Below are 24318 nucleotides of genomic sequence, written 5' to 3' on the forward strand. Positions count from 1 at the left end.
TGGGTCTGCCAGCCTCTCTTCACCGGTCGTTGAGAGGGGAGACCACGGGGGGATATATGAATGCCGTCACTCGCTCTCCATGGAGAGCCGGCACGTGTCTGGAGCCACTGGGAAGTCTTGGCAGCCCGCACCTCACCTTCCCCATCTGCCAGCGGAGAAAGAGACACAGTCAGTCGGGGCCGGGATGACAAGCAACGAATTGATTTATTTTTTTCTTTGAAGAGAGGCACAAACTGCTGGAGTAACTCAGCGGGTCAGGCAGCATCTCTGGCGAGGAGGTATTTATTCACAAAGTGCTGGAGTAACTCAGCAGGTCGGGCAGCATCTCGGGAGAGAAGGAATGGGTGACGTTTCGGGTCGAGACCCTTCTTCAGACTGATGTCAGGGGGGGGCGGGACAAAGGAAGGATATAGGTGGAGACAGGAAGATAGAGGGAGATCTGGGAAGGAGGAGGGGAAGAGAGGGACAGAGGAACTATCTAAAGTTGGAGAAGTCAATGTTCATACCCAGGGGCTACAAGCTGCCCAAGCAAAATATGAGGTGCTGTTCCTCCAATTTCCGGTGGGCCTCACTATGGCACTGGAGGAGGCCCATGACAGAAAGGTCGGACTGGGAATGGGAGGGGGAGTTGAAGTGCTCGGCCACCGGGAGATCAGTTTGGCGAGGAGGAATGGGTGACGTTTCGGGTCTGGACCCTACTTCAGACTTCAAAGATTTTGTTTTTTCGCGTCGGTGCTAATTGTTCCTCCTTCCTGTTTTTCTCCACAGATCAGCCACCCGTACAGGAGGTGCAACCACAAAGTAAGTGTGCAACTCCATTCCCGGTATGATCGTGCCGCAAGAAAGCACGCACGAGGCAGAGGGGGCCGGGTGCTCAGTTGGTAGCTCCGTCAATCTGGAATAAGTAAACAGCCTCTCCATCGCCTCTGGGCATTTTAAGGGAGAGCATGTCTTCAGCAAATTGGCACAATAATTATTCTGCAAATCTGCCCTCAGTCGTATCATTTCCATACAAACCTCTCCCTTCCTTGCAAGTTAATCCTTTGAAAGTTAAGGATCAGCCGTGACAACAAGGAGTCTCTGATGTGTCAGTTATGTACGAGGTAGTCTCCTGCCACATTATAATGAGGCAATAGACCGGATCATTTTGCATTCCTTTCATATTGTGATGCTTTTTCTTCTGCACCAGCCCCGCTCCCTGAGTATTCCCACCGTGCCTTATAGTCACAGAGTGATACACCAGAGAAACAGGCCCTTCGGCCCAACTTGCCCACATTGTCCCTTCCACACTAGTCCCACCTGCCTACGTTTGGCCCATATCCCTCTAAACCTGTCCTATCCATGTACCTCCATGTATATAGAGTCGCGTAGCGATACGGTGTGGAAACCGGCCCTTCAGCCCAACATGCCCACACCGGCCAACATGTCCCAGCTACTCTAGTCCCACCTGCCTGCGCTTGGCCCATATCCCTCTAAACCTGTCCTACCCATGTACCTGTCTAAATCAAATTTCCTCAATGTTGCAGTAGTCCCAGCCTCAACTACCTCCTCTGGCAACTCGTTCCATACACCTACCACACTTTGCATGAAAAAGTTTCCCCCCTCAGGTTCCTATTCGGGTCGGCACGGTGGCGCAGCGGTAGAGTTGCTGCCTTACAGCACTTACAGCGCCAGAGACCCGGGTTCAATCCCGGCTATGGGTGCTGTTTGTGCGGAGTTTGTACGTTCTCCCTGTGACCGGGTGTGTTTTTTCCTAGATCTTCGGTTTCCTCCCGCACTCCAAAGACGTGCAGGTTTGTAGGTTAATAGGCCTGGTATGAGCGTAAATTGCCCCTAGTGCGTGTAGAATAGTGTTAATGTGCGGGGATCACTGGCTGGTGTGGACAGTGGACCGAAGAGCCTGTTTCCGCTCTGTATCTCTAAACTAAACTTAACTAAACTAAACTAAATCTTAAACCTATGTCCTCTGGTTCTTGATTCCCCTGTGCGTCTGCCCGATCTATTCCTCTCATCATTTTTAATGCCAGTTATCAAGCTTCGGTTTTTTGTGCATATCCTGCCCGCAAAACCGATGGAACCATGTCTCAAAGTTACTTGGAAAGTACGCATGCAGTTACAGCAGGCAGTGAAGAAAGCTAATGGCATGTTGGCCTTCATAACAAGAGGAGTTGAGTATAGGAGCAAAGAGGTCCTTCTGCAATTGTACAGGGCCCTGGTGAGACCACACCTGGAGTCTCCAAATTTGAGGAAGGACATTCTTGCTCTTGAGGGAGTGCGGCGTAGGTTTACGAGGTTAATTCCCGGGATGGCGGGACTGTCGTACGTTGAAAGACTGGAGCGACTGGGCTTGTATACACTGGAATTTAGAAGTTTGAGAGGGGATCTTATTGAAACATATAAGATTATTAAGGGATTGGACACGCTAGAGGTAGGAATCATGTTCCCGATGTTGGGGCAGTGCAGAACCAGGGGCCACAGTTTAAGAATAAGGGGTAGGCCATTTAGAACGGAGATGAGGAAAAACCTTTTCACCCAGAGAGTTGTAAATCTGTGGAATTCTCTGCCTCAGAAGGCAGTGGAGGTCGATTCTCTGGATGCTTTCAAGAGAGAGTTAGATAGAGTTCTTAATGATAGCGGAGTCAAGGGATGTGGGGAGAGAGCAGGAACGGGGTACTGATTGTGGAAGATCAGCCATGATCACGGTGAATGGCGGTGCTGGCTCGAAGGGCCGAATGGCCTACTCCTGCACCTATTGTCTTTTGTCAAAAACACTGCATTTACAGAAGTTTTTCTTTCCCAACGTTCCTCTTTCTCAACTTAACTCTGTTTCATTTTACAATGCAGTCCCGGCTCCATCATTGACGATCTTGGAGCGGACAGTAAAAGCTCGGCTTCCAGATCTTCTATTGCACACTCGTAGAGGGACAAACCTCTCCACCCATTAAAATTAATAACCATACACAGTGGTCAGATGTACGGTCGCAGCATGCAATACAAAAAAACATAACGTGCCTGAGTAACTCACCGGGTCAGGCAACATCTCTGGAGGACTAGGATGGGTGACGTTTCGGGTCGGGACCCTTCTTCTGAAGAAGGGTTCCGACCCGAAACATCATCTCTCCATGTTCATAGATATTCTTCAGAATGTGGCACGGTGGCGCAGCGGTAGAGTTGCTGCCTTACAGCGAATGCAGCGCCGGAGACTCAGGTTCGATCCTGACTACGGGCGCCGTCTGTACGGAGTTTGTACGTTCTCCCCGTGACCTGCGTGGGTTTTCTCCGGAATCTTCGGTTTCCTCCCATACTCCAAAGACATACAGGTATGTAGGTTAATTGGCTGGGCAAAAGTAAAAATTGTCCCTAGTTGGTTTAGGATAGTGTTAGTGTGCGGAGATCGCTGGGCGGCGCGGACCCGGTGGGCCGAAGGGCCTGTTTCTGCACTGTTTCTCTAAATCTAAATCTAAAAATCTAAAAAGGGCCCTAACCTGAAACATCACCACTCCATGTTCATAGATATTCTTCAGAAGAAGGGTCCCGACCCAAACCATTGCCTTTCCGTGTTTAGATTTTTTTTTTAAATTTAGAGATACAGCGCAGAAACAGGCCCTTCGGCCCACCGGGTCCGCGCCGCCCAGCGACCCCCGCACACACTAACACTATCCTACACCAACTAGGGACAATTTTTACTTTTGCCCAGCCAATTAACCTACATATCAGTACGTCTTTGGAGTGTGGGAGGAAACCGAAGATCTCGGAGAAAACCCACGCGCAGGTCACGGGGAGAACGTACAAACTCCGTACAGACGGCGCCCGTGATCAGGATCGAACCTGAGTCTCCGGCGCTGCATTCGCTGTAAGGCAGCAACTCTACCGCTGCGCCACCGCGCCGCCCCTGTGTGCTCCAGAGATGCTGTCTGACTGGCCGAGTTACTCCAGCACTTTGTGGATTATTTTTTTGTAAACGAGCATCTGTAGTTCCTTGTGTGCCCAGCATGCAATATTTCTCAATGGTGCCAGGGGAGGGGGAAAGCTAGGGACATCTTCTTCTTCTTGCGTTCGGGGCAGCAGAAGTTATGAAGCTGCTTCTGCTTCTGCTGTCTCTGTTTGTCGTCGTCCGCCTGACTGAGGGTCAGTGGACAGGGCTCGCCACGGGGAGGTCGACAACGTGAACCCCAGTGGAGACATGGAGAGGTACAAAGAACACATGAATGAAAGGCATGCAAAAGGGCGAATCAAAGCCAGCAGCCATGATCAAGGGAATGTGGAGCATCAAGGTATGTCCACTTTGAAGAGATTGTTTACCCATGCCAAAGGAAGCCTGTAAATTTATATAAAAACTCTGATGATATCCCAGTCAAATAAACCTCAGATAATTGCAGTCTGAAGAAGGGTCTCGACCCGAAACGTCGCCCATTCCTTCTCTCAATAGACAATAGACAATAGGTGCAGGAGGAGGCCATTCGGCCCTTTGAGCCAGCACTGCCATTCAATGTGATCATGGCTGATCATGGCCGATCATGGCCGATCATGGCTGATCATGGCTGATCATGGCTGATCATGGCTGACCTGAGATGCTGCCTGACCTGCTGAGTTACTCCAGCATTTTGTTGAATAAATACCTCAGATAATCCTTAGTTTTCACCTCACGAACAGCTAGTAATGGCCTGTTTCCTTTCTCAAGGTTACATCATCACCTCTATCTCTCGTTTCCCTTATCCCCTAACTAGTCTGAAGAAGGGTCTCGACCCGAAACGTCGCCAATTCTCTTCCCTCCAGAGATGCTGCCTGTCCCGCTGAGTTACTCCAGCGTTTTGTGTCTACGGTTTAAACCAGCACCTGCAGTTCCTTCCGATGACAAATAAGCCTCTGTGCTTCAACAATGTGCTGGTTATGTACGAACGTAACCCCATCATAAAAGATGCATTGACTGAAATAATTGAAATATGTAAGGGAAATGAGTTTCAACGGATAGAACCCATTTGGTTGCACCGAGCAGATTGTAATTTAATGAATCTTGTTCTTATTACTTTGTGAAATGGGCTGGCATTTATTTTCCTTTAAACAGCTGCAACTGGTTAATTGTCTTCAGGTGGATTAAGTGATATAATCATTAGGTGTTATGAGGACATTCATTATAACAGGGTGTTTGCTAATCTTACCGTGCCTGCAATCAAACTGTCAGCAGTGACTAGGGCAAGAACAGGCAGCAACTGTGCCAGTGCACACCACAGTGCTCTGGTTGCCACCCTCCAGTGGGGTGGGGGTGGGTCCCTGTATGCAGGAACTGTCCCCCTCTGCATTGGGGGCCTGGGGTGGGGGGGTACTGCACTGAGGAGTCCCTGCAACCTGCCTCTCTCCCGGTTCACGGACTCGCCAGCCGCCTGCCATTTTGTGCGGGCTGGAAGGGTCTGTGCTCCAGGTGGACACGGAGTGCGTGAGTTTGCAGCCCCTGTTCCAAAACCTAAAGGGGGCTGCTTGCTCCTTGCCTTCTGGCTGCACTTCGCACCCACCACCCACATCTGTTGGACACCCAGTGCGTAGGGGAGAGGGTAGGGGGGGGCTGAAGATATCCTGATTGGGTCCCTCCTGGGCCTGGCCAAGCTGGCCATCCGCGAGTCACGGCGCCAGGTAGAAGAGGGCTCTGCCCGAGCCGGCTGCCTGCCCCTTTTCCGTGATTACGTCCGTGCCCTGGTGGCACTGGAGAGGGTCTACCCGCTGACCACGGGCACCCTGGGGGGGGTTTCCGGGACCGCTCGGCGCCGGGGGGGGGGGGGGGGGGTGGAATAGACAATAGACAATAGGTGCAGGAGTAGGCCATTCAGCCCTTCGAGCCAGCACCGCCATTCAATGCGATCATGGCTGATCACTCTCAATCAGTACCCCGTTCCTGCCTTCTCCCCATACCCCCTCACTCCGCTATCCTTAAGAGCTCTATCCAGCTCTCTCTTGAAAGCATCCAACGAACTGGCCCCCACTGCCTTCTGAGGCAGAGAATTCCACACCTTCACCACTCTCTGACTGAAAAAGTTCTTCCTCATCTCCGTTCTAAATGGCCTACCCCTTATTCTTAAACTGTGGCCCCTTGTTCTGGACTCCCCCAACATTGGGAACATGTTTCCTGCCTCTAATGTGTCCAAACCCCTAATTATCTTATATGTTTCAATAAGATCCCCCCTCATCCTTCTAAATTCCAGTGTATACAAGCCCAATCGCTCCAGTGGTGGGTTTTGATTTGAATTATTTGGTAATGCAAATAGTGTTGTAAATATACGTGAATAGATCTATTTTTGGTTAATAACAAGCAGTGCGCTGTGTGTCAGAGTGCCTGCAATGGTTCCCCCCCCCCCACACACACACAATGCTTCGTTGACCCTTCCGTGAACGCTGGTTGCCGCGGGGAGCGGGGTCGAGGGTATTGTAGATGTGGTGTTATAATGACCGCCTGATGTCATGTGACTGGTACACTGTAGAATGCAAATACCGAATAAAGTCCTTGTTAAGAAAGGGGCGGGGGGAATAAATCTGCATTGACATCTCTCTGTTGGCATCTTTTCGGCTTTGAACTTTAGACTTTAGTGATACAGTTCCTTTGGACTACTGGGTCTGTGTCGACTAATGTTAACTCTATACACTAGCCCTATCCTACACACTAGGGACAATTTACAATTTTGTACAATTACAAACTGGAGGAACAGCACCTCGTATTTCGCTTGGGCAGCTTACAGCCCAGCGGTATGAACATTGACTTCTCTAACTTTAGATAGTTCCTCCGTCCCTCTTTTTCTCCCTCCCCCTTCCCAGTTCTCCCTCTATCTTCCTGTCTCCACCTATATCCTTTCTTTGTCCCCCCCCCCCCCCCCCCCCCGACATCAGTCTGAAGAAGGGTCTCGACCCGAAACGTCACCCATTCCTTCTCTCCAGAGATGCTGCCTGACCCGCTGAGTTACTCCAGCATTTCGTGATAGACTGATCAGAAGGGTCTCGACCCGAAACGTCGCCCATTCCTTCTCTCCAGAGATGCTGCCTGACCCGCTGAGTTACTCCAGCATTGTGTGACACCTCAGATTTGCATTGAATCCTTTTTGTCTTTCTGCGCAGGTATTGAGACCAGCAGTGATGTGGCATTGTATTCTGGACTGGGGGCGGCAGTGATTGCAGTCGCTATGCTCGTGGTGGGCATCACCATGTACCGGAGAAGCCAAAGTGAATACGGTGTGGATGTTATTGACTCCTCCGCTCTGACTGGCGGATTCCAGTCCTTCAACTTCAAGACAGTCAGGCAGGGTTAGTGTGCTAGATATTAGTTTAATATTAACTCTCGCAACGTCGTTGTTCATTCCCACAGTTTGTGTTGAATAATCTGCAGATCAATTATTTATAGCGACGTTATTAATAGAGTTTAATAAGATGTGCTCGCAGTGCATTGGGAATGTAAACGAGCCACATGGAGACTGGTTTAGTTTAGGGTGCATTCAAGAGAGAGCTAGATAGAGCTCTTAAGGATAGTGGAGTCAGGGGGTACGGGGAGAGGGCAGGAACGGGGTGCCGATTGAGAATGATCAGCCATGATCACATTGAATGGCGGTGCTGGCTCGAAGGGCCGAATGGCCTCCTCCTGCACCTATTGTCTATTGAGATGCAGCGCAGAAACAGGCCCTTCTGCCCACCTAGTCCGCGCCACCACGCGATCCCCGCACACTAACGCCATCCTACACGCACCAGGGACAATTTACAATTTTACCGAAGCCAATTCATCTACAGACCTGCACGTCTTTGGAGTGTTGGAGGAAACCGGAGCACCCGGAGAAAACCCACGCAGGTCACGGGGGGAACGTACAAACTCCGTACAGACAGCACCCGTAGTCGGGATCGAACCCGGGTCCCTGGAACTGTAAGGCGGAAACTCTACCATACCACCATAAAGTTATTGTTTTTTATGCAGGATCCAAGCAAAGGAGATTAGAGCAATGAAATTCAGACTGAGAGTGGGGGGTGGTGGGGTGGGGGGGGGATGAAAAGCTGAAGGTGAGTAAAGTTGAGTGAAGACCAGGACCATTCAGGGCCAGCCACAAATGACCTCGGGGTCTACAAAATGACCTACAAAGAAACCCACTCATTAGCTCCATCCATCATTGCCCATCTTTCATACAATCGGGACAACAGACCAGGAGCTCGACTAAACCAATCCTTGAATTATATAACCATCAAGACCCCAGAACCATCCCTGTTTGGAATCCTTTGCCACCGCCTATAAAATCTGCTGCTGATAGTAAATCTTTTAAACTGTTGCTTGCAAACACTATATTTTAAATCTGCAACTGCATGCATGAGGGACTGCACGTTTACAGCCCTAACAGCGGTAGTTGGTGCAGTATCAACAAGACAAGACAAGTCAGGCAGAGGGTTGCCTGGTAGGTCCATTGTTGGCTAGGGAAGGTGTGATCTCAAGAGAAACCATGTGGAGAACTGTGGAACAGGTAAAATAACTAGGGAGGAGGAAGGTGGAGGAGAGGGGGGGGGGAGGAGAGTATGAGAGTATTAAGTCATTTAAATTTAGAGAATTCAGTGTTCGTACCGCCGTTTTGGAAACTACCCAAGATAAATATGTGGTGGTGTTCTTCCAGTTTGCGTGTGACCTCACTGGCATTGGAGGAGGCTTAGGACAGAAAGGTCAGTGTTTGGAATGGGAAGGGGAGTTGAGATAGTTGGCAACCCAGAGATCTTGTGGGCCTCGGCCTACAATGTTTGCTGGGCAATTTGTTGCAAATGGTTGAAAGTGGCGTTGTAGATTGGTCCAAGACGGTGGGAAATTTGCCCATGATGGCGCCCAAACCAGGCGACTGTTTGCGTGCTGGCTACAGGAGCAGATCTACAAACACATATTCCAATCGCCCCACGCCCTTCAATCTCTATTCCTACGGCAACATTTAGAGTCGTAGAGTGATGTATTGTGGAAACAGGCCCTTCGGCCCAACTTGCCCACACCGGCCAACATGTCCCAGCTATACTAGTCCCACCTGCCCGCGTTTGGTCCATATCCCTCCAAACTTGTCCTATCCATGTACCTGTCTAAATGTTTCTTAACATAGTCTCTGCCTCAACTACCTCCTCTGGCAGCTTATTCCATACACCCACCACCCTTTGTGTGGAAAAAGTTACCCCCCTCAGATTCCTATTAAACCTTTTCCCCTTCACCTTAAACCGATGTCCTCTGGTCCTCGATTCACCTACTCTGGGCAAGAGAGACTTCTTACTTTAATTTCTCACTTTAGCCAAGACGTTCATTGTAAATGGCTCGATTGCGATCATGTATTGTCTTTCCGCTGGCCGGATAGCTGGCAAACAAGAAGCTCTTCACTGTACCTCGGTACGAGTGGCAAGAGACCGAGCCGAGACTGAAACCTTCTCTGTCCGTTTTCCCAGGCAATTCTCTGCTGTTGAACCCATCGATGCAGCAAGACCTGACGGTGAGCAGGACCTACAGTGGGCCCATCTGCTTCCAAGAGCCCACGGCCAAGGAGCTGATGAACAGCTCGCCCCTCTTTGACTCGCTGCCGGGGATCAAGGTGAAGGTTCAGAGTTCGCTCATGGTCTCGCTGGGGGTGGCGGACGGAGTGGAGTACCAGGGCAGGGCATCGTCGCGCACCTACCCCCGTAACAGCAGGGTGGCCGACAAAGTGCGCCACCCCAGCAGCAACGCGTCGAGCTCCCAGCATCTCTCGCGCGCGGCGGCCCGGACCAGCGGGACGTTCGGCTGCCTCGGAGGATGCCTGGTGGGACCCGCCAAAGGTACGAGGCCGAGATAACCGAAACCCGCCGCACAGTGAGCTGCCGGGTTCACGCGGTTAATCCCCGGGACGGCGGGACTGTCGTGTGGGGAAAGACTGGGCTTGTATTCACTGGAGTTTAGAAGGATGAGGAGGGGATCTTATAGAAACGTATAAAATTATAAACGGACTGGACAAGCGAGAAGCAGGAAACATGTTCCCAATGTTGGGGGAGTCCAGAACCAGGGGCCACACACAGTCTAAGAATAAAGGGGAGGCCATTTAAAACTGAACTTTTTCACCCAGAGAGTTGTGAATTTGTGGAATTCTCTGCCACAGAGGGCAGTGGAGGCCAATTCACTGGATGGATTTAAAAGAGAGTTAGATAGAGCTCTGGGGGCCAGTGGAATCAAAGGATATGGGGAGAAGGCAGTCACGGGGTACTGATTGAGAATGATCAGCCATGATCACGATGAATGGCGGTGCTGGCTCATAGGGCCAAATGGCCTCCTGCTGCACCTATTTGCTATGTTTCGATGAAACCTACTGGATAATGAGCTGCCACAGGAGGAGGTGGTGGTAGAGATGGGTCACTATCATCAGTCTCTACCATCAGTTACCTCAATTGGTACAATTATCTGATTGAAACTTACCGGAATAGTTCACTGCCAGAGGAGGTGCTAGAGGCGAGTAGAACTTCCTGATTGAAACTTTACCGAACAGTGAAAGGCCTGGAGAGAGTGAACGTGGAGAGGTAGTGGGCGAGTCTAGGACAAGAGGCCGCAGGGCGAATCTTTAGAAAGGAGATGAGGAGGAATTTCTTTAGTCAGAGGGTGGTGAATCTGTGGAATTCATTGCCACCGAAGGCTGCGGAGGCCAAGTCAATGGATATTTTTAAGGAGGAGATTGAATGATTCTTGATTAGTACGGGTGTCAGATGTTATGAAGGAGAAGCCAGGAGAATCCTCCCACCACACTCCATTGGTATTCTGAAACGATATCATGTTTAAATTTAGAAAAAATTAGGAGTGATATTGTTGAACCCTCGATTAAATTTGATAGGGCTTGGGGAAGCTTTATTCAATATTTTCACACAATATAAGTTGTTCCCTCTCCAGCCGTTATAATAATTTTTTACCTTTATTTGGTGGAACTGATTTAATGACAAACAGGGGTCTAAACTGTTGACATTTTTTTTTTTTTTTGCAGCCCAGATTCTGTTTTGTTTTGTTTTTTTTTGTTTGTTTGCTTATTTTAGAAACATAGAAACATAGAAAATAGGTGCAGGAGTAGGCCATTCGGCCCTTCGAGCCTGCACCACCATTCAATATGATCATGGCTGATCATCCAACTCAGTAACCTGTACCTGCCTTATCTCCATACCCTCTGATCCCTTTAGCCACAAGGGCCACATCTAACTCCCTCTTAAATATAGCCAATGAACTGGCCTCAACTACCTTCTGTGGCAGAGAATTCCACAGATTCACCACTCTCTGTGTGAAGAAAAACGTTCTCATCTCGGTCCTAAAAGACTTCCCCCTTATCCTTAAACTGTGACCCCTTGTTCTGGACTTCCCCAACATCTGGAACAATCTTCCTGCATCTAGCCTGTCCAACCCCTTAAGAATTTTGTAAGTTTCTATAAGATCCCCCCTCAATCTTCTAAATTCCAGCACGTACAAGCCGAGTCTATCCAATCTTTCTTCATATGAAAGTCCTGCCATCCCAGGAATCAATCTGGTGAACCTTCTCTGTACTCCCTCTATGGCAAGAATGTCTTTCCTCAGATTAGGAGACCAAAACTGTACGCAATACTCCAGGTGTGGTCTCACCAATGCCCTGTACAACTGCAGCAGAATCTCACTGCTCCTAACTCCCTCTTAAATATAGCCAATGAACTGGCCTCAACTACCTTCTGTGGCAGAGAATTCCACAGACTCACCACTCTCTGTGTGAAAAAAAACTTTCTCATCTCGGTTTATCTCATTTTAGTTTAGGGGGTAATTTTTTATTTATTTTTTTATTTTTATCTTTAAAAATATATATATATATAAGTTCTCTTTTAACCTTTTATCTATAATTACATAGAGACTGGGAGGTCTATACCCTATATGTATTTTGAAACTGGATTTATATTAAGGCTACATTTGTTGATAATGTAATCCTGATCCCTATGTGTCAATATCACTGTTATGCTTATCATTTTTTGAAATTTAATAAATTCGATTTGTAAAGGGAAGGCAGGAGAATGGGGTTGAGAGGGAGAGGTAGATTCGGCATGATTGAACGGCGGGATAGTCTCGATGGGCCACATGGAGGAGGCAGAGACGAGGAGTAGACCAGCCACGATCAAATTGAACAATGGGGTGGGGTGGGTTTGGGTGGAAGTTGAGTCTCGACCCGAAACGTCACCCATTCCTTCCATCCAGAGATGCTGAGTTACTCCAGCATTTTGAGTCTGTGCCGGGTAGCCTCTGTCTCTTGTTCCTCTTTCCTTGTCAACCATTTTAGCCACTGTGCACCATGCGCCCATTGTTCAAGTCGGGTCAGTGTGATCGAGTTGAAGCGCCCCTTCGGTAGTTTTGGTGGGAGTGGAGAGACGTTGGCCGGGATTAATCAACCGCAACTGGGATGGCAGGACTTTCATATGAAGAAAGACTGGATAGACTCGGCTTGTACTTGCTGGAATTTAGAAGATTGAGGGGGGATCTTATAGAAGCTTACAAAATTCTTAAGGGGTTGGACAGGCTAGATGCGGGAAGATTGTTCCCGATGTTGGGGAAGTCCAGAACAAAGGGTCACAGTTTAAGGATAAGGGGGAAGTCTTTTAGGACCGAGATGAGAACGTTTTTCTTCACACAGAGAGTGGTGAATCTGTGGAATTCTCTGCCACAGAAGGTAGTTGAGGCCAGTTCATTGGCTATATTTAAGAGGGAGTTAGATGTGGCCCTTGTGGCTAAAGGGATCAGGGGTATGGAGAGAAGGCAGGTACGGGATACTGAGTTGGATGATCAGCCATGATCATATTGAATGGCAGTGCAGGCTCGAAGGGCCGAATGGCCTACTCCTGCACCTATTTTCTATGTTTTCTAGTTATGTTTCTATGCAACACGATGGACTGCATGCACTGAATGTCCTTGCTGCAGTTCCAGCCACAATTACTCTTGTACTCGTTTCCCATCAGCTGACAATCCTTGGATCTGGGCTCGCTGCTGAAGGATTAGCTTTCAGACTGCTCCATATGGTACTCTGTAATTACGCGGATGGTGAATGATTCAATTTCTGCAGTTGGCGAGAGCCCTGTGCAATTGTGATGGGAACGGGAAAAAAATGTGGCCGTCCGTCTTCTCCTTTTACAATGTCCAAGTGAGGCAACCGGCATTTATTCATCGGCGAGAGATTTATTCTCCGAATCAAACCCTTCCAAACCTTTGAAAATGATTAGATAGCGTTCGCAAACTAATGGATGTGCCACACTGGAACACAGCTGGACGTCATCACCAGCTCAAGAGTTGAATCTTTCTTTTCGCGGCCAGTCCCGCCAATTACACTCCATGTCTCTGAAACTCCGTCCATCCCCACCGCTCTCTGTGTGTCCTCTGCACTCCTCCAAGCCTGAGGTCCACAGCATACTGCCCGAAACGTCTCCAACTTCATTCCACTCTCTTCTCCTTTGATCATCTCTGGATAGAGTGGATATGGAGAGGATGTTTCCACTAGTGGGAGAGTCTAGGACCAGAGGTCACAGCCTCGGAATTAAAGGATGTTCCTTTAGGAAGAAGATGCGGTGGGATTTCTTTAGTCAGAGGGTGGTGAATCTGTGGAATTCGTTGCCACAGAAGGCTGTGGAGGCCAAGTCAATGGATGGCAGAGATGGATAAATTCTTGATTAGTAGGGGTGACAAGGGTTATGGGGAGATGGCAAGAGGATGGGGTTAGGGGGGAGAGATAGATCAGCCATGATTCAATATATAAGAAAATAACTGCAGATGCTGGTACAAATCGAAGGTATTTATTCACAAAATGCTGGAGTAACTCAGCAGGTCAGGCAGCATCTCGGGAGAGAAGGAATGGGTGACGTTTCGGGTCGAGACCCTTCTTCAGTCTGAAGAAGGGTCTCGACCCGAAACATCACCCATTCCTTCTCTCCCGAGATGCTGCCTGACCTGCTGAGTTACTCCAGCATTTTGTGAATAATAGCCATGATTCAATGGCGGAGTTGACTTGATGGGCCGAATGGCCTAATTCCTATCACTTATGAACTGATGAGCTTACAAACTCTCGGGCATTGCAACAAGTTAATAGTTAACCTGTCTGAAGAAGGGCCTCGACCCGAAACGTCACCTATTCCTTCTCTCCAGAAATGCTGCCTGTCCCACTGAGTTACTCCAGCTTTTTGTCTCTATCGTTGGTTTAAACCAGCATCCCTCCTACAACATTCTGGTAAACCTCATCTGCACCCTCTCCAAAGCTTCTGCATCCATCCTGTAATGGGGTGAATACTCCATTGCACGCAAATGCACGCAATACTCCAACGTTGCACTGTTCGACATTCTATGTCGTTTCTTGGGGTTCTGCTCACTTTAATCCCCTGACCTATTCTCTCTTTAATTCTTTGTCCTTGGTCCATTGGAGCCTAATATTTGGGCTGCACGGTGGCGCAGCAGTTGAGCTACTGCCTCACAGCGCCAGAGACCCAGGTTCGATCTTGATTACGGGCGCCGTTTGTGTACGGAGTTTGTCCGTTCTCCCCGTGACCTGCGTGGGTTTTCACCGAGATCTTCGGTTTCCTCCAAAGATGTGCAGGTTTGCAGGTTAATTGGCTAGGTATAATTGTTAAAAGATTGTCCCTCGTGTGTGTAGGATGGAGTTCATTTGCGGGGATCGCCGGTCAGTGCGGCCTTGGTGGGCCGAAGAGCCTGTTTCCGCGCTGCATCTTCAAACCAAGAACATCAGAATCTTCCAGACTCAATATCGAGATTAATAACTGGAGATAATATTTCTACTTGTCTCATTTGTACCTCCTTTGGACCCATCTTTTCTTCCTTTGCATTGCCTCCTCTTTTCACGCTGCATCTGTCTATTAATCTCTCCTGTCATCCTTAGTATCCCAGACTAGCCCTTGGGATTTCCCCCTCACAGTCTCTGATGTAGAAGGCATTCAGTCGCAGAATACTTTTTTTCAGTGCTGTGTGCCCGAAAATCAATTTTTATCCAGATTGCAAAATGATGGCTGTCATTTTCACCACAAATCACACCATTCCAGGTTTTTCTGTCAAGATTCATCCTAGCTCACCTTCTCTCTCTTAACAAAGTTTAAAAAAAATATTCCTTTCTGGATCTAATAGAAACAAATATAATTCTTAAAGGATTGGACAGGCTAGATGCAGGAAAAGTGTTCCCCATGTTGGGGGAGTCCAGAACCAGGGGTCGCAGTTTAAGAATAAGGAGTATGCCATTTAGGACTGAGATGAGGAAAAACATTTTCACCCAGAGAGTTGCGAATCTGTGCAATTCTCTGCCACAGAAGGCAGTGGAGGCCAATTCACTAGATGTTTTCAAGAGAGAGATAGATTTAGCTCTTGGGGCTAAAGGAATCAAGGGATATGGTGAAAAAGCAGGAACGGGGCACTGATTCTGGATGATCAGCCATGATCGAACTGAATGGGGCGGTGCTGGCTCAAGGGGCCAAATGGCCTACTCCTGCACCTATTTTTTAATGTTTCTATAAGTGATAAGAGCAGAATCAGGCAAACATTGACAGATGCAAAATGCTAGAGTAACTCAGCGGGTCAGGCAACTTATCTGTTGGATGACGTTGAGCTTGGCGATGGTAAGGCCTTCAACGTTGAGCTGCAGCAGCGCTAAACCTTGGCGGTTGGCGGCTTTTGACGGTGCCGCCTGGCCTGGGGAGGCACGGCGTTTTGCGGCCTGCAGACGTGGCAAAGACATTAGTTTCGCTTTAAGGGCTTATGAGCCTGTAAGCCACTCGTGGGGGAGGGCGCGTAGAGGCTGTCTTTGTCTCCTCCGCGACATGTGCGCCTGGAGTCACGGCGCCCTTTCGCCGTGCAAGCCCACGAGCTGCTCTGGACAACACCGGTCGACACTTCCAAGGCCACCTGGGTCAAGACGAGATGGAGAGGCCAGTGGAAGTCAGCGGAACCATCTAGGCTACACCGCTACGTCGGTGAACCCATAGACGACCCTGGCCAGGACCTGCCCCGAAAGCAGTGGATAATCCTCAATCGCCTGAGGACAGGCGTCGGGCGCTATGGAGTAGCGATGAAGAGGTGGGGCTCTCGTGGACAGTGCCTTCTGCGAGTGTGGGGACCCAACACAGACAGTGGAGCACCCAGTCACCAGTTGCCCCAAACACTGCCCACCGAATGGTGAACGAGGTCCGATTGACCTGGACGATGACACATTAGCCTGGCTCGCCTCAATGGAGCTGCAGGTCTAAAAGACATACGACAGGAGAAGAAGAAGAAGGCAACTTATCGGGAGAAAAGGAATGGGTGACGTTGCGGGTCGAGACCCTTCTTCAGACTGATGGAGAATATCTTGTGGAGATTTTGCAGTTGAGCAGGTAGAATGTGTAGGAAGGAACTGCAGATGCTGGTTTGCACCGAAGAGAGACACAAAGTGCTGGAGTAACTCAGCGGGACAGTCAGCATCTCTGGATAGAGCTGCATTCCTTCTATCCCCAGATGCTGCCTGTCCCGCTGAGTTACGCCAGCACTTCGTGTCCATCTGCAGACTCTGTACTCTGATGCTGCACTGTAACATTGAACTCTGTGTAAATTCATCAGTCAGAACCCTCCTGTAATTTAAATTCAGGCTTGACTTTCAGAAAGCACATAAAATGGGAAGCATAATTTATTGAATCTTCATCCAATTTCTGGAATGGATAAAAAGGCTAAAAATACATGCAGAAAGGGCTGTATATTACAGGAGATGATATTGGCAGTGCTCAAGGACTTAGAAAGAAGCTCTTTGGTCATATGTTGGCTTTTTTCAGTGTTATTTCAACAACTACTGAATCTCCTTTCACCGTAGACTTTAGAGATACAGTTTAGAAACAGGCCCTTCAGCCCATCGAGCCCGTGCTGGCCAGCGATCGCCCCGTACACTAGCATTAACCTACGCTCTCCGATTTACAATTTTTACCGAAGACAATTAATCTATAAGCTGCACGTCTCTGGAGTGTGGGAGGAAACCGGAGCACCCGGAGAAAACCCACGCAGTCACGGGAAGAACGTACAAACTCCATACAGGTAGTCGGGTCTCTGGTGGCTGCAAAGCAACAACTCTACTGCTGCGCCACCGTGCCGCTCCTGTTCTCTGTTCGACTGTTCTCTCGGTCTCATTGAAAATCTCCAGCCAAACGCAGCACAATGATAGAACAGTGTAAGGAAATTACTGCAGATGCTGGTACAAATCGAAAGCATTTATTCACAAAATGCTGGAGTAACTCAGCAGGTCAGTCTGAAGAAGGGTGTCGACCCGAAACGTCACCCAGTCCTTCTCTCCTGAGATGCTGCCTGACCCGCTGAGTTACTCCAGCATTTTGTGAATAAATACAATGATAGAACAAGTGGGTTTGCGGGTTAGTGGGTTTTCTCTGGGTTTCCTGGGGTAGACTGAGACTGACTCCACCCCTCCCCTCCCCCAATCCTCCACTCCCAATCTTTGCACATCCCCCAAGCCTTTCCACTCATCACTTTAAGTTCATGTTTCATGTACCTTGTCTTTTTAAGACTGTTGGCAGATCAATTTCCCTCCTGGGATAAATAAAGTTCTATCGTACCGTTACGATTATTGGCAGCAGCGGCCTTGCGAATAAACACGGCTCAACCAACATTAGGTGGTGATTATGTAGCCAGTGGTGGAGACTGACTGTGCATTAATGGACTTCCGAGATCCCTACTTACAACAGTGTCTGCCCTTCCGAAATGCCCTTCCCATCGGCAGTAAAGAGCTTTGTGGCACGCTGAGGTTTGTAAAAGACTAGACCAAGTGGACCCGTTGGGGTCCCTCATTCCTCGTAGAGGGGGGGACAGGGAAGGGGAGAGGGTGTCCTCACTGAGTGAGCCCTATTTCCCCCTGTCCCCCTCTCCTGACCCCCACCTCCCTCCCTCCCCCCACCCCCACTTTCCTCTCCCACCCCCACCCCCACTTTCAATAGACAATAGACAATAGACAATAGGTGCAGGAGTAGGCCATTCAGCCCTTCGAGCCAGCACCGCCATTCAATGCGATCATGGCTGATCACTCTCAATCAGTACCCCGTTCCTGCCTTCTCCCCATACCCCCTCACTCCGCTATCCTTAAGAGCTCTATCCAGCTCTCTCTTGAAAGCATCCAACGAACTGGCCTCCACTGCCTTCTGAGGCAGAGAATTCCACACCTTCACCACTCTCTGACTGAAAAAGTTCTTCCTCATCTCCGTTCTAAATGGCCTACCCCTTATTCTTAAACTGTGGCCCCTTGTTCTGGACTCCCCCAACATTGGGAACATGTTTCCTGCCTCTAATGTGTCCAATCTCCTAATTATCTTATATGTTTCAATAAGATCCCCCCTCATCCTTCTAAATTCCAGTGTATACAAGCCCAATCGCTCCAGCCTTTCAACATACGACAGTCCCGCCATTCCGGGAATTAACCTAGTGAACCTACGCTTCACGCCCTCCATAGCAAGAATATCCTTCCTCAAATTTTCCCCTCCTCCCTACCCCCACTCTCTCCTGCCCCCCACTGTCCCCCTTCCCCCCCCACCCCTACTGTTCCCCCCACCTCCTCCCCCCTTCCCCCCACCCCCTCCTCCCCCCCACCCCCACTCTCACTGAATGTTTTGTGTTTTAGACCTCTTTATGAAATGCCCAAAGTCATTTTGAGCCCACAAGCGTGTTGCTTTAGTGTAAAACCAAGGAACTGCAGATGCTGGTTCACACAAAAGTAGTTCAGGAAGAGGCAGTAGATGCTGGTTGATATCATATCATATCATATCATATATATACAGCCGGAAACAAGATAGGCACACGGTGCTGCAGGTAACTCAGCGGGGCAGGCGGGTGGCATCTCTGGAGGAAAAGGAACGGATGACTTCGGGTCGAGACCCTTCTTCAAACCTGCAACTGGTCGACCCGAAACGTCATCCATTCCTTCTCTCCAGAGATGCTGCCTGTCCCGCTGAGTTACTCCAGCTTTTTGTGTCTGTCTTCTTACACAATAGGACACTGAGTCCCCCTCCCCACCACCCCATTCATTCTGAAGAGGGGTCCTGATCCGAAACATCGCCCATCCATGTTCCATCTTCTCCACAGATGCTGCCTGACCCGCTAAGTTACTCCTGCACTCTGTGTCCTGTAGCCCATTATTATAGACAATAGACAATAGACAATAGGTGCAGGAGTAGGCCATTCAGCCCTTCGAGCCAGCACCGCCATTCAATGCGATCATGGCTGATCACTCTCAATCAGTACCCCGTTCCTGCCTTCTCCCCATACCCCCTCACTCCGCTATCCTTAAGAGCTCTATCCAGCTCTCTCTTGAAAGCATCCAACGAACTGGCCTCCACTGCCTTCTGAGGCAGAGAATTCCACACCTTCACAACTCTCTGACTGAAAAAGTTCTTCCTCATCTCCGTTCTAAATGGCCTACCCCTTATTCTAAAACTGTGGCCCCTTGTCCTGAACTCCCCCAACATTGGGAACATGTTTCCTGCCTCTAATGTGTCCAATCCCCTAATTATCGTATATGTTTCAATAAGATTTAAGCTTAATATCTGGCACGAATGGCAAAACTTGACCAATTCTTTTTAATCAGCGTACAAACCCAAGCTCCCATGGAGTGGATATCTCTAGCACCTCAGTGAATTAAGAGACGTTGCAAGCTTTTGTTCACTCACTTCCACTGCACCCAAGCTGAATCAGATCAAAGTACCAACCTTCAGGGTCTCGACCCCGAAACGTCACCCATTCCATCTCTCCTGAGATGCTGCCTGACCCGCTGAGTTACTCCAGCCTTTTGTAAAACCTTCCCATTGTCTGTGTCGGAAGGGACTGCAGATGCTGGTTTGAACCGAAGATGGACACAAAAAGCTGGAGTAACTCAGCGGGACGGGCAGCATCTCTGGAGAGAAGGAATGGGTGACGTTTTAGGGTCTGAAGAAGGGTCTCGGCAACGAAACCTCACCCATTCCCTCTCTCCGGAGATGCTGCCCGTCCTGCTGAGTTACTCCAGCTTTTTGTGTCTTATTTTCCCATAGTCTGCTCTCTCGTCTGTGTCCAGCTCACGTGATATTATCAATGTATTCCTCTGCCATTTGTTAGCCCTTCAGAAGGACTCATTGAATGTATTATGTATCCTTTGCAGTGCAACCACCCAACGTTATCGATCCCTTGTCCACAATTCGGACCGTGATTGAGTCATTTATCTGCTTTAATTATTTCCTCGGTTAGACGCTGAGACTGTTGTGTGAAGACTGCTGTGTGCCCATCTGTTCCTCTGCCCTTCCATGTTCCCCAACTCACGGATTTAGCGCCGAGAGGCAATGTTACATTTTCTGCAGATTTCTGAACTGAAAGCTGATGGGGTTTGTGATCATGAAATTTGAGCTTCCATGCCTCAAAACATTATCTATCCTCTGCTTTAAAATGGCAGCTCTCTTTGAAAATGCTGTACTACAGTGGCGGCCAAATGAGGTTTAACCTTTCGGAAGGTAGGGTTTTCTTATTAGGGGCGTTAACGTTTTATTCCTCAGATCTTCTCTGTTGCACGCACCATCTCTGATCTGTGGGCTGAACTCAAACTGAAGCAGTTTGAGGGAGGAGGTGAGGGGGGGGATATTCATTCCAAGTCAGTAATAATAAGCTGACGTGCACCTACAAACTGCCTACTGCGCTGCACACTAAGTTGCATTAAGATCGACAGTAGAGTCTACAAGTCCTACAGCACGGAGACAGGCCCCTCCCCCCACTGAGTCCACGCCAACCAGCGATCACCACTTACACAAGCACTCTCCTGCACGCAAGGGGTAGTTCACAATTTTACCGAAGCCAATTAACCTGCAGACCTGCACGTCTTCGGAGTGTGGGAGGAGTCCGGAGCACCCGGAGGAAACCCACGCGGTCACAGTGAGACCGCACAAACCCTGTATAGACAAGTGCCCGCCGTCAGGATCGAACCAGGGGTCTCTGGCACTGCAAGGCAGCAACTCTACCGCTGCGCCACCGTGCCGACCCTGTTCCTCTGTTCGATTGTTATCTCGGTTTTTGATTTTACAAAAATCTCCAGCAAAATGCAGCGCAGTTATAGAGCAAGATTATCGTCACCAGTGTCCCGCACGGAGTTTGTACCTTCTCCCCGTGACCTGCGTGGGCTTTCTCCAGGTGCTCTAGTTTCCTCTCGCACTCCAAAGACGTACAGGTTTGTGGGTTAATTGGCTTCTGTAAAATTGTCCCCAGAGTGTGGGGTGATCGTAGGTCGGTCTGGGCTCGGTGGGCCGAAGGGCCTGTTTCCGCGCTGTAGTTCTAAACGTAAAACTAAATTCCAAACACATAGTTTGGAGGTTAATAGGTTTCGGTGAGATTGTAAATGATCCGTCGTGTGTAGAATAGTGCTGGTGTACGGGGTGACGGTTTGTCGGCATGGACTGGGTGGGCCGAAGAGCCTGTTTCTGCGCTGTATCTCCAAATTCTAAGGTCCAAAGAACTTGGCCTTCAGTCACTGATGTCCTGTGGTGTTCAGATGGCAAGAGTCCACAGGCACTGAAGAGCTCTCTGTATCACACTGCACTGGAATTCAATACATGGCAGAGGGAATTAGTGATCAGAACACAGATGGAGATTAGGTGACATTTCCAAATTGCCTCTTTCAGACAAATGATAGCATGCAGGTATTGAAGGACTGCCCGGGGTTTAAGCAGTGCAAGTGCCAATGCTACACAGGCTGCCTTTCACTTTTCTGCTGCCATCATGGAGTTCAATTTAAAATAACAGCAGAAGACCTTCAGGCTCAGCGTGTCGGTAGAATAACCCATTATTTGGGGCTGTTTGGAACAGCCAGAGAGAGGCAGCATTTCTCGGGCTGCGCTCCAGTTTATGGCTTAGACTTTCGACTTTACTTTAGACTTCAGCGTCACAGCGAGGGGAGGGGCCCTTTGGCCCAGCGAGACCGCGCCGACCGGCGATGCCCGCACTTCACCACGACCCGACGCGCCGGGGAACAATGTTCGATTTTCACAGAAGTCAATTAACCTACAAACATGCACATCTCTGAAGTGTGGGAGGAAACTGGAGAAAAGTCACGGGGAGAACGTACAAACTCCGTACAGACAGCACCCGTAGTGAGGATCGAACCCGGGCCTTTGACGCTGTGAGGCAGCGACTCTGCCACTGTGCCACTGTGCTGGCATAGTTGGTTTTCTTTCTTTATGCTGGGGCCTTGTGAGATCAGTGGGGTTTGGTTCTTGAGTCAGGCAGCGTGTACGGGCACTCCCTGACTTACGTGAGGGCTGCGTTATGTTGAACCCTTGCATAAGTCAGATTTTACTTAAGTCGGATTCACCATTCCCATCCCCTGCCCGAAATAATCCCCTGCCTGAAATAATTTAGAAGGATGAGAGGAGATCTTATCGAAACGTATAAGATTATTAAGGGGTTGGACACGTTAGAGGCAGGAAACATGTTCCCAATGTTGGGGGAGTCCAGAACAAGGGGCCACAGTTTAAGAATAAGGGGTAGGCCATTTAGAACTGAGATGAGGAAAAACTTTTCAGTCAGAGAGTTGTGAATCTGTGGAATTCTCTGCCTCAGAAGGCAGTGGAGGCCAATTCTCTGAATGCATTCAAGAGAGAGCTGGATAGAGCTCTTAAGGATAGCGGAGTCAGGGGGTATGGGGAGAAGGCAGGAACGGGGTACTGATTGAGAATGATCAGCCATGATCACATTGAATGGTGGTGCTGGCTCAAAGGGCCGAATGGCCTCCTCCTGCACCTATTGTCTATTGTCTATAACTCGCTGAGAATAGTAAGTGTCCCAGCGGCGCTCAGCTGCCTCCCGGGCACTTTCTGTGGCCTTAAAGCGCCAGAGACCCGGGTTTGATCCTGACTGCATGTGCTGTCTGCACGGAGTTTGTACGTTCACCCTGTTGCACTTTGAAGCCAATGAATGTGCTTCGACAGTGGGAGAGTCTAGGACCAGAGGTCACAGCCTCAGAATTAAAGGAGGTTCCTTTAGGAAGGAGATGAGGAGGAATTTCTTTAGTCAGTGGGTGGTGAATCTGTGGAATTTGTTGCCATGGAAGGCTATGGAGGCCACGTCAGTGGATCTTTTTAAGGCAGAGATAGATATATTCGTGATTAGTATGGGTGTCAGAGGTTATGGGGAGAAGGAAGGAGAGTGGGGTTAGTTCAAGTTCGATGTTCAAGTTGAAAAACACTTTATTTGTCCCCGTGGGGCAATTTACAAAGGCAGGTAGAGTAGTACAAAAGCTATTGGGGGGGGGGGGTGGATTAGCAGGGTGAGCAGAGGGACTGGGGTGGTTGGGAGTTGAGGAGCTGAACAGCCTTGGGGACAAAGGTTGCCTTTCTCCTCTGTGTCCCGCAGCCTGGGCAGCGAGGCCGGCGTGCTGGGGGGAGCCACTCAAATGCAGAGAACAGGACGCGGGACGGGTCGTGTAAAACCCTGCCAGCTGACCTTAGCATCCGCTGGTCGCAGAGGGTGGAGAGAGAGAGAGGGCTCTGACAGGGAGCCCTATGATTTTGGAACAGACTTTGGCTGTGCTCTGACAGGGGGTCTCTGTACTGACTGACTGTCTGACGGAGTGGAACCAGCAGGTGAAGGAGAATGTGATGACACTCTCAATGAAGGACTAGTGAAAGGAGGGAGAGGTAGATCAGCCATGATTGAATGGCGGAGCAGACGTGACGGGCCGAATGGCCCTATTCTGCTCCTATCACTTATGACCTGATGCCATTGTTGATCAACCACCTGGAGAGATAGCTACCACCCCTCTACTCCAGCAGTCTGAAGGAGGATCCCAACTAGATTCAAGATTCAAGATATCTTTATTTGTCATCCAAAAAACAAGTTTTTTGGACGAAATTTAGTCACCCACAGTCCAATAATAAAAGCAGTAAAACAAGCGAATTACACAACCCCAACCAACACACAAAAAAAAGAAACATCCATCACAGTGAGTCTCCTCCAGTCCCCTCCTCACTGTGATGGAAGGGACTTTTCCCTTCCCCTGCCGTCTTCTCCCGCGGTCAGGCTGGTGTCGTTGCCACGTTCCAGGCCGCGCCGGATGGTGGAAGGTCCGCAGCAGGCCGACCCAAGCCCCGCGATCCGGGGAGGGGCGAACACGCTGTCGCTGCCGCTGTTGCTGCACGTCGGGGCGGTCGTGGCTCCCGACACTGAAGCCCCCGCCGAGCAGAGAAAAATCCCGCGGCCTATTTCAGGCCACGCCGGACGGTGAAATGTCCGCGGCCCAAGCCCCGCGATCCGGGGCAGTCGAACACGCTGCCGCTGCTGGAGCTCCCGATGTCGGC

The 24318-nt window shown here is 49.5% G+C and overlaps 1 protein-coding gene across 1 annotated transcript in view; it reads left to right on the plus strand.

The window, feature by feature from the left end:
- LOC144610282 (netrin receptor UNC5D-like) overlaps positions 1–24318 on the plus strand; it is a 532680-nt gene that overhangs the window by 445469 nt on the left and 62893 nt on the right. Inside the window, exons 8-10 of the mRNA XM_078428872.1 lie at positions 769–801; positions 7099–7284; positions 9424–9789. Coding sequence (XP_078284998.1) covers positions 769–801; positions 7099–7284; positions 9424–9789 — 585 coding nt within the window. The remainder of the gene's footprint in view (positions 1–768; positions 802–7098; positions 7285–9423; positions 9790–24318) is intronic.

This window comes from Rhinoraja longicauda, chromosome 36 (assembly GCF_053455715.1).
Source record: "Rhinoraja longicauda isolate Sanriku21f chromosome 36, sRhiLon1.1, whole genome shotgun sequence".
In the NCBI taxonomy this organism is placed as follows: domain Eukaryota; kingdom Metazoa; phylum Chordata; class Chondrichthyes; order Rajiformes; family Arhynchobatidae; genus Rhinoraja; species Rhinoraja longicauda.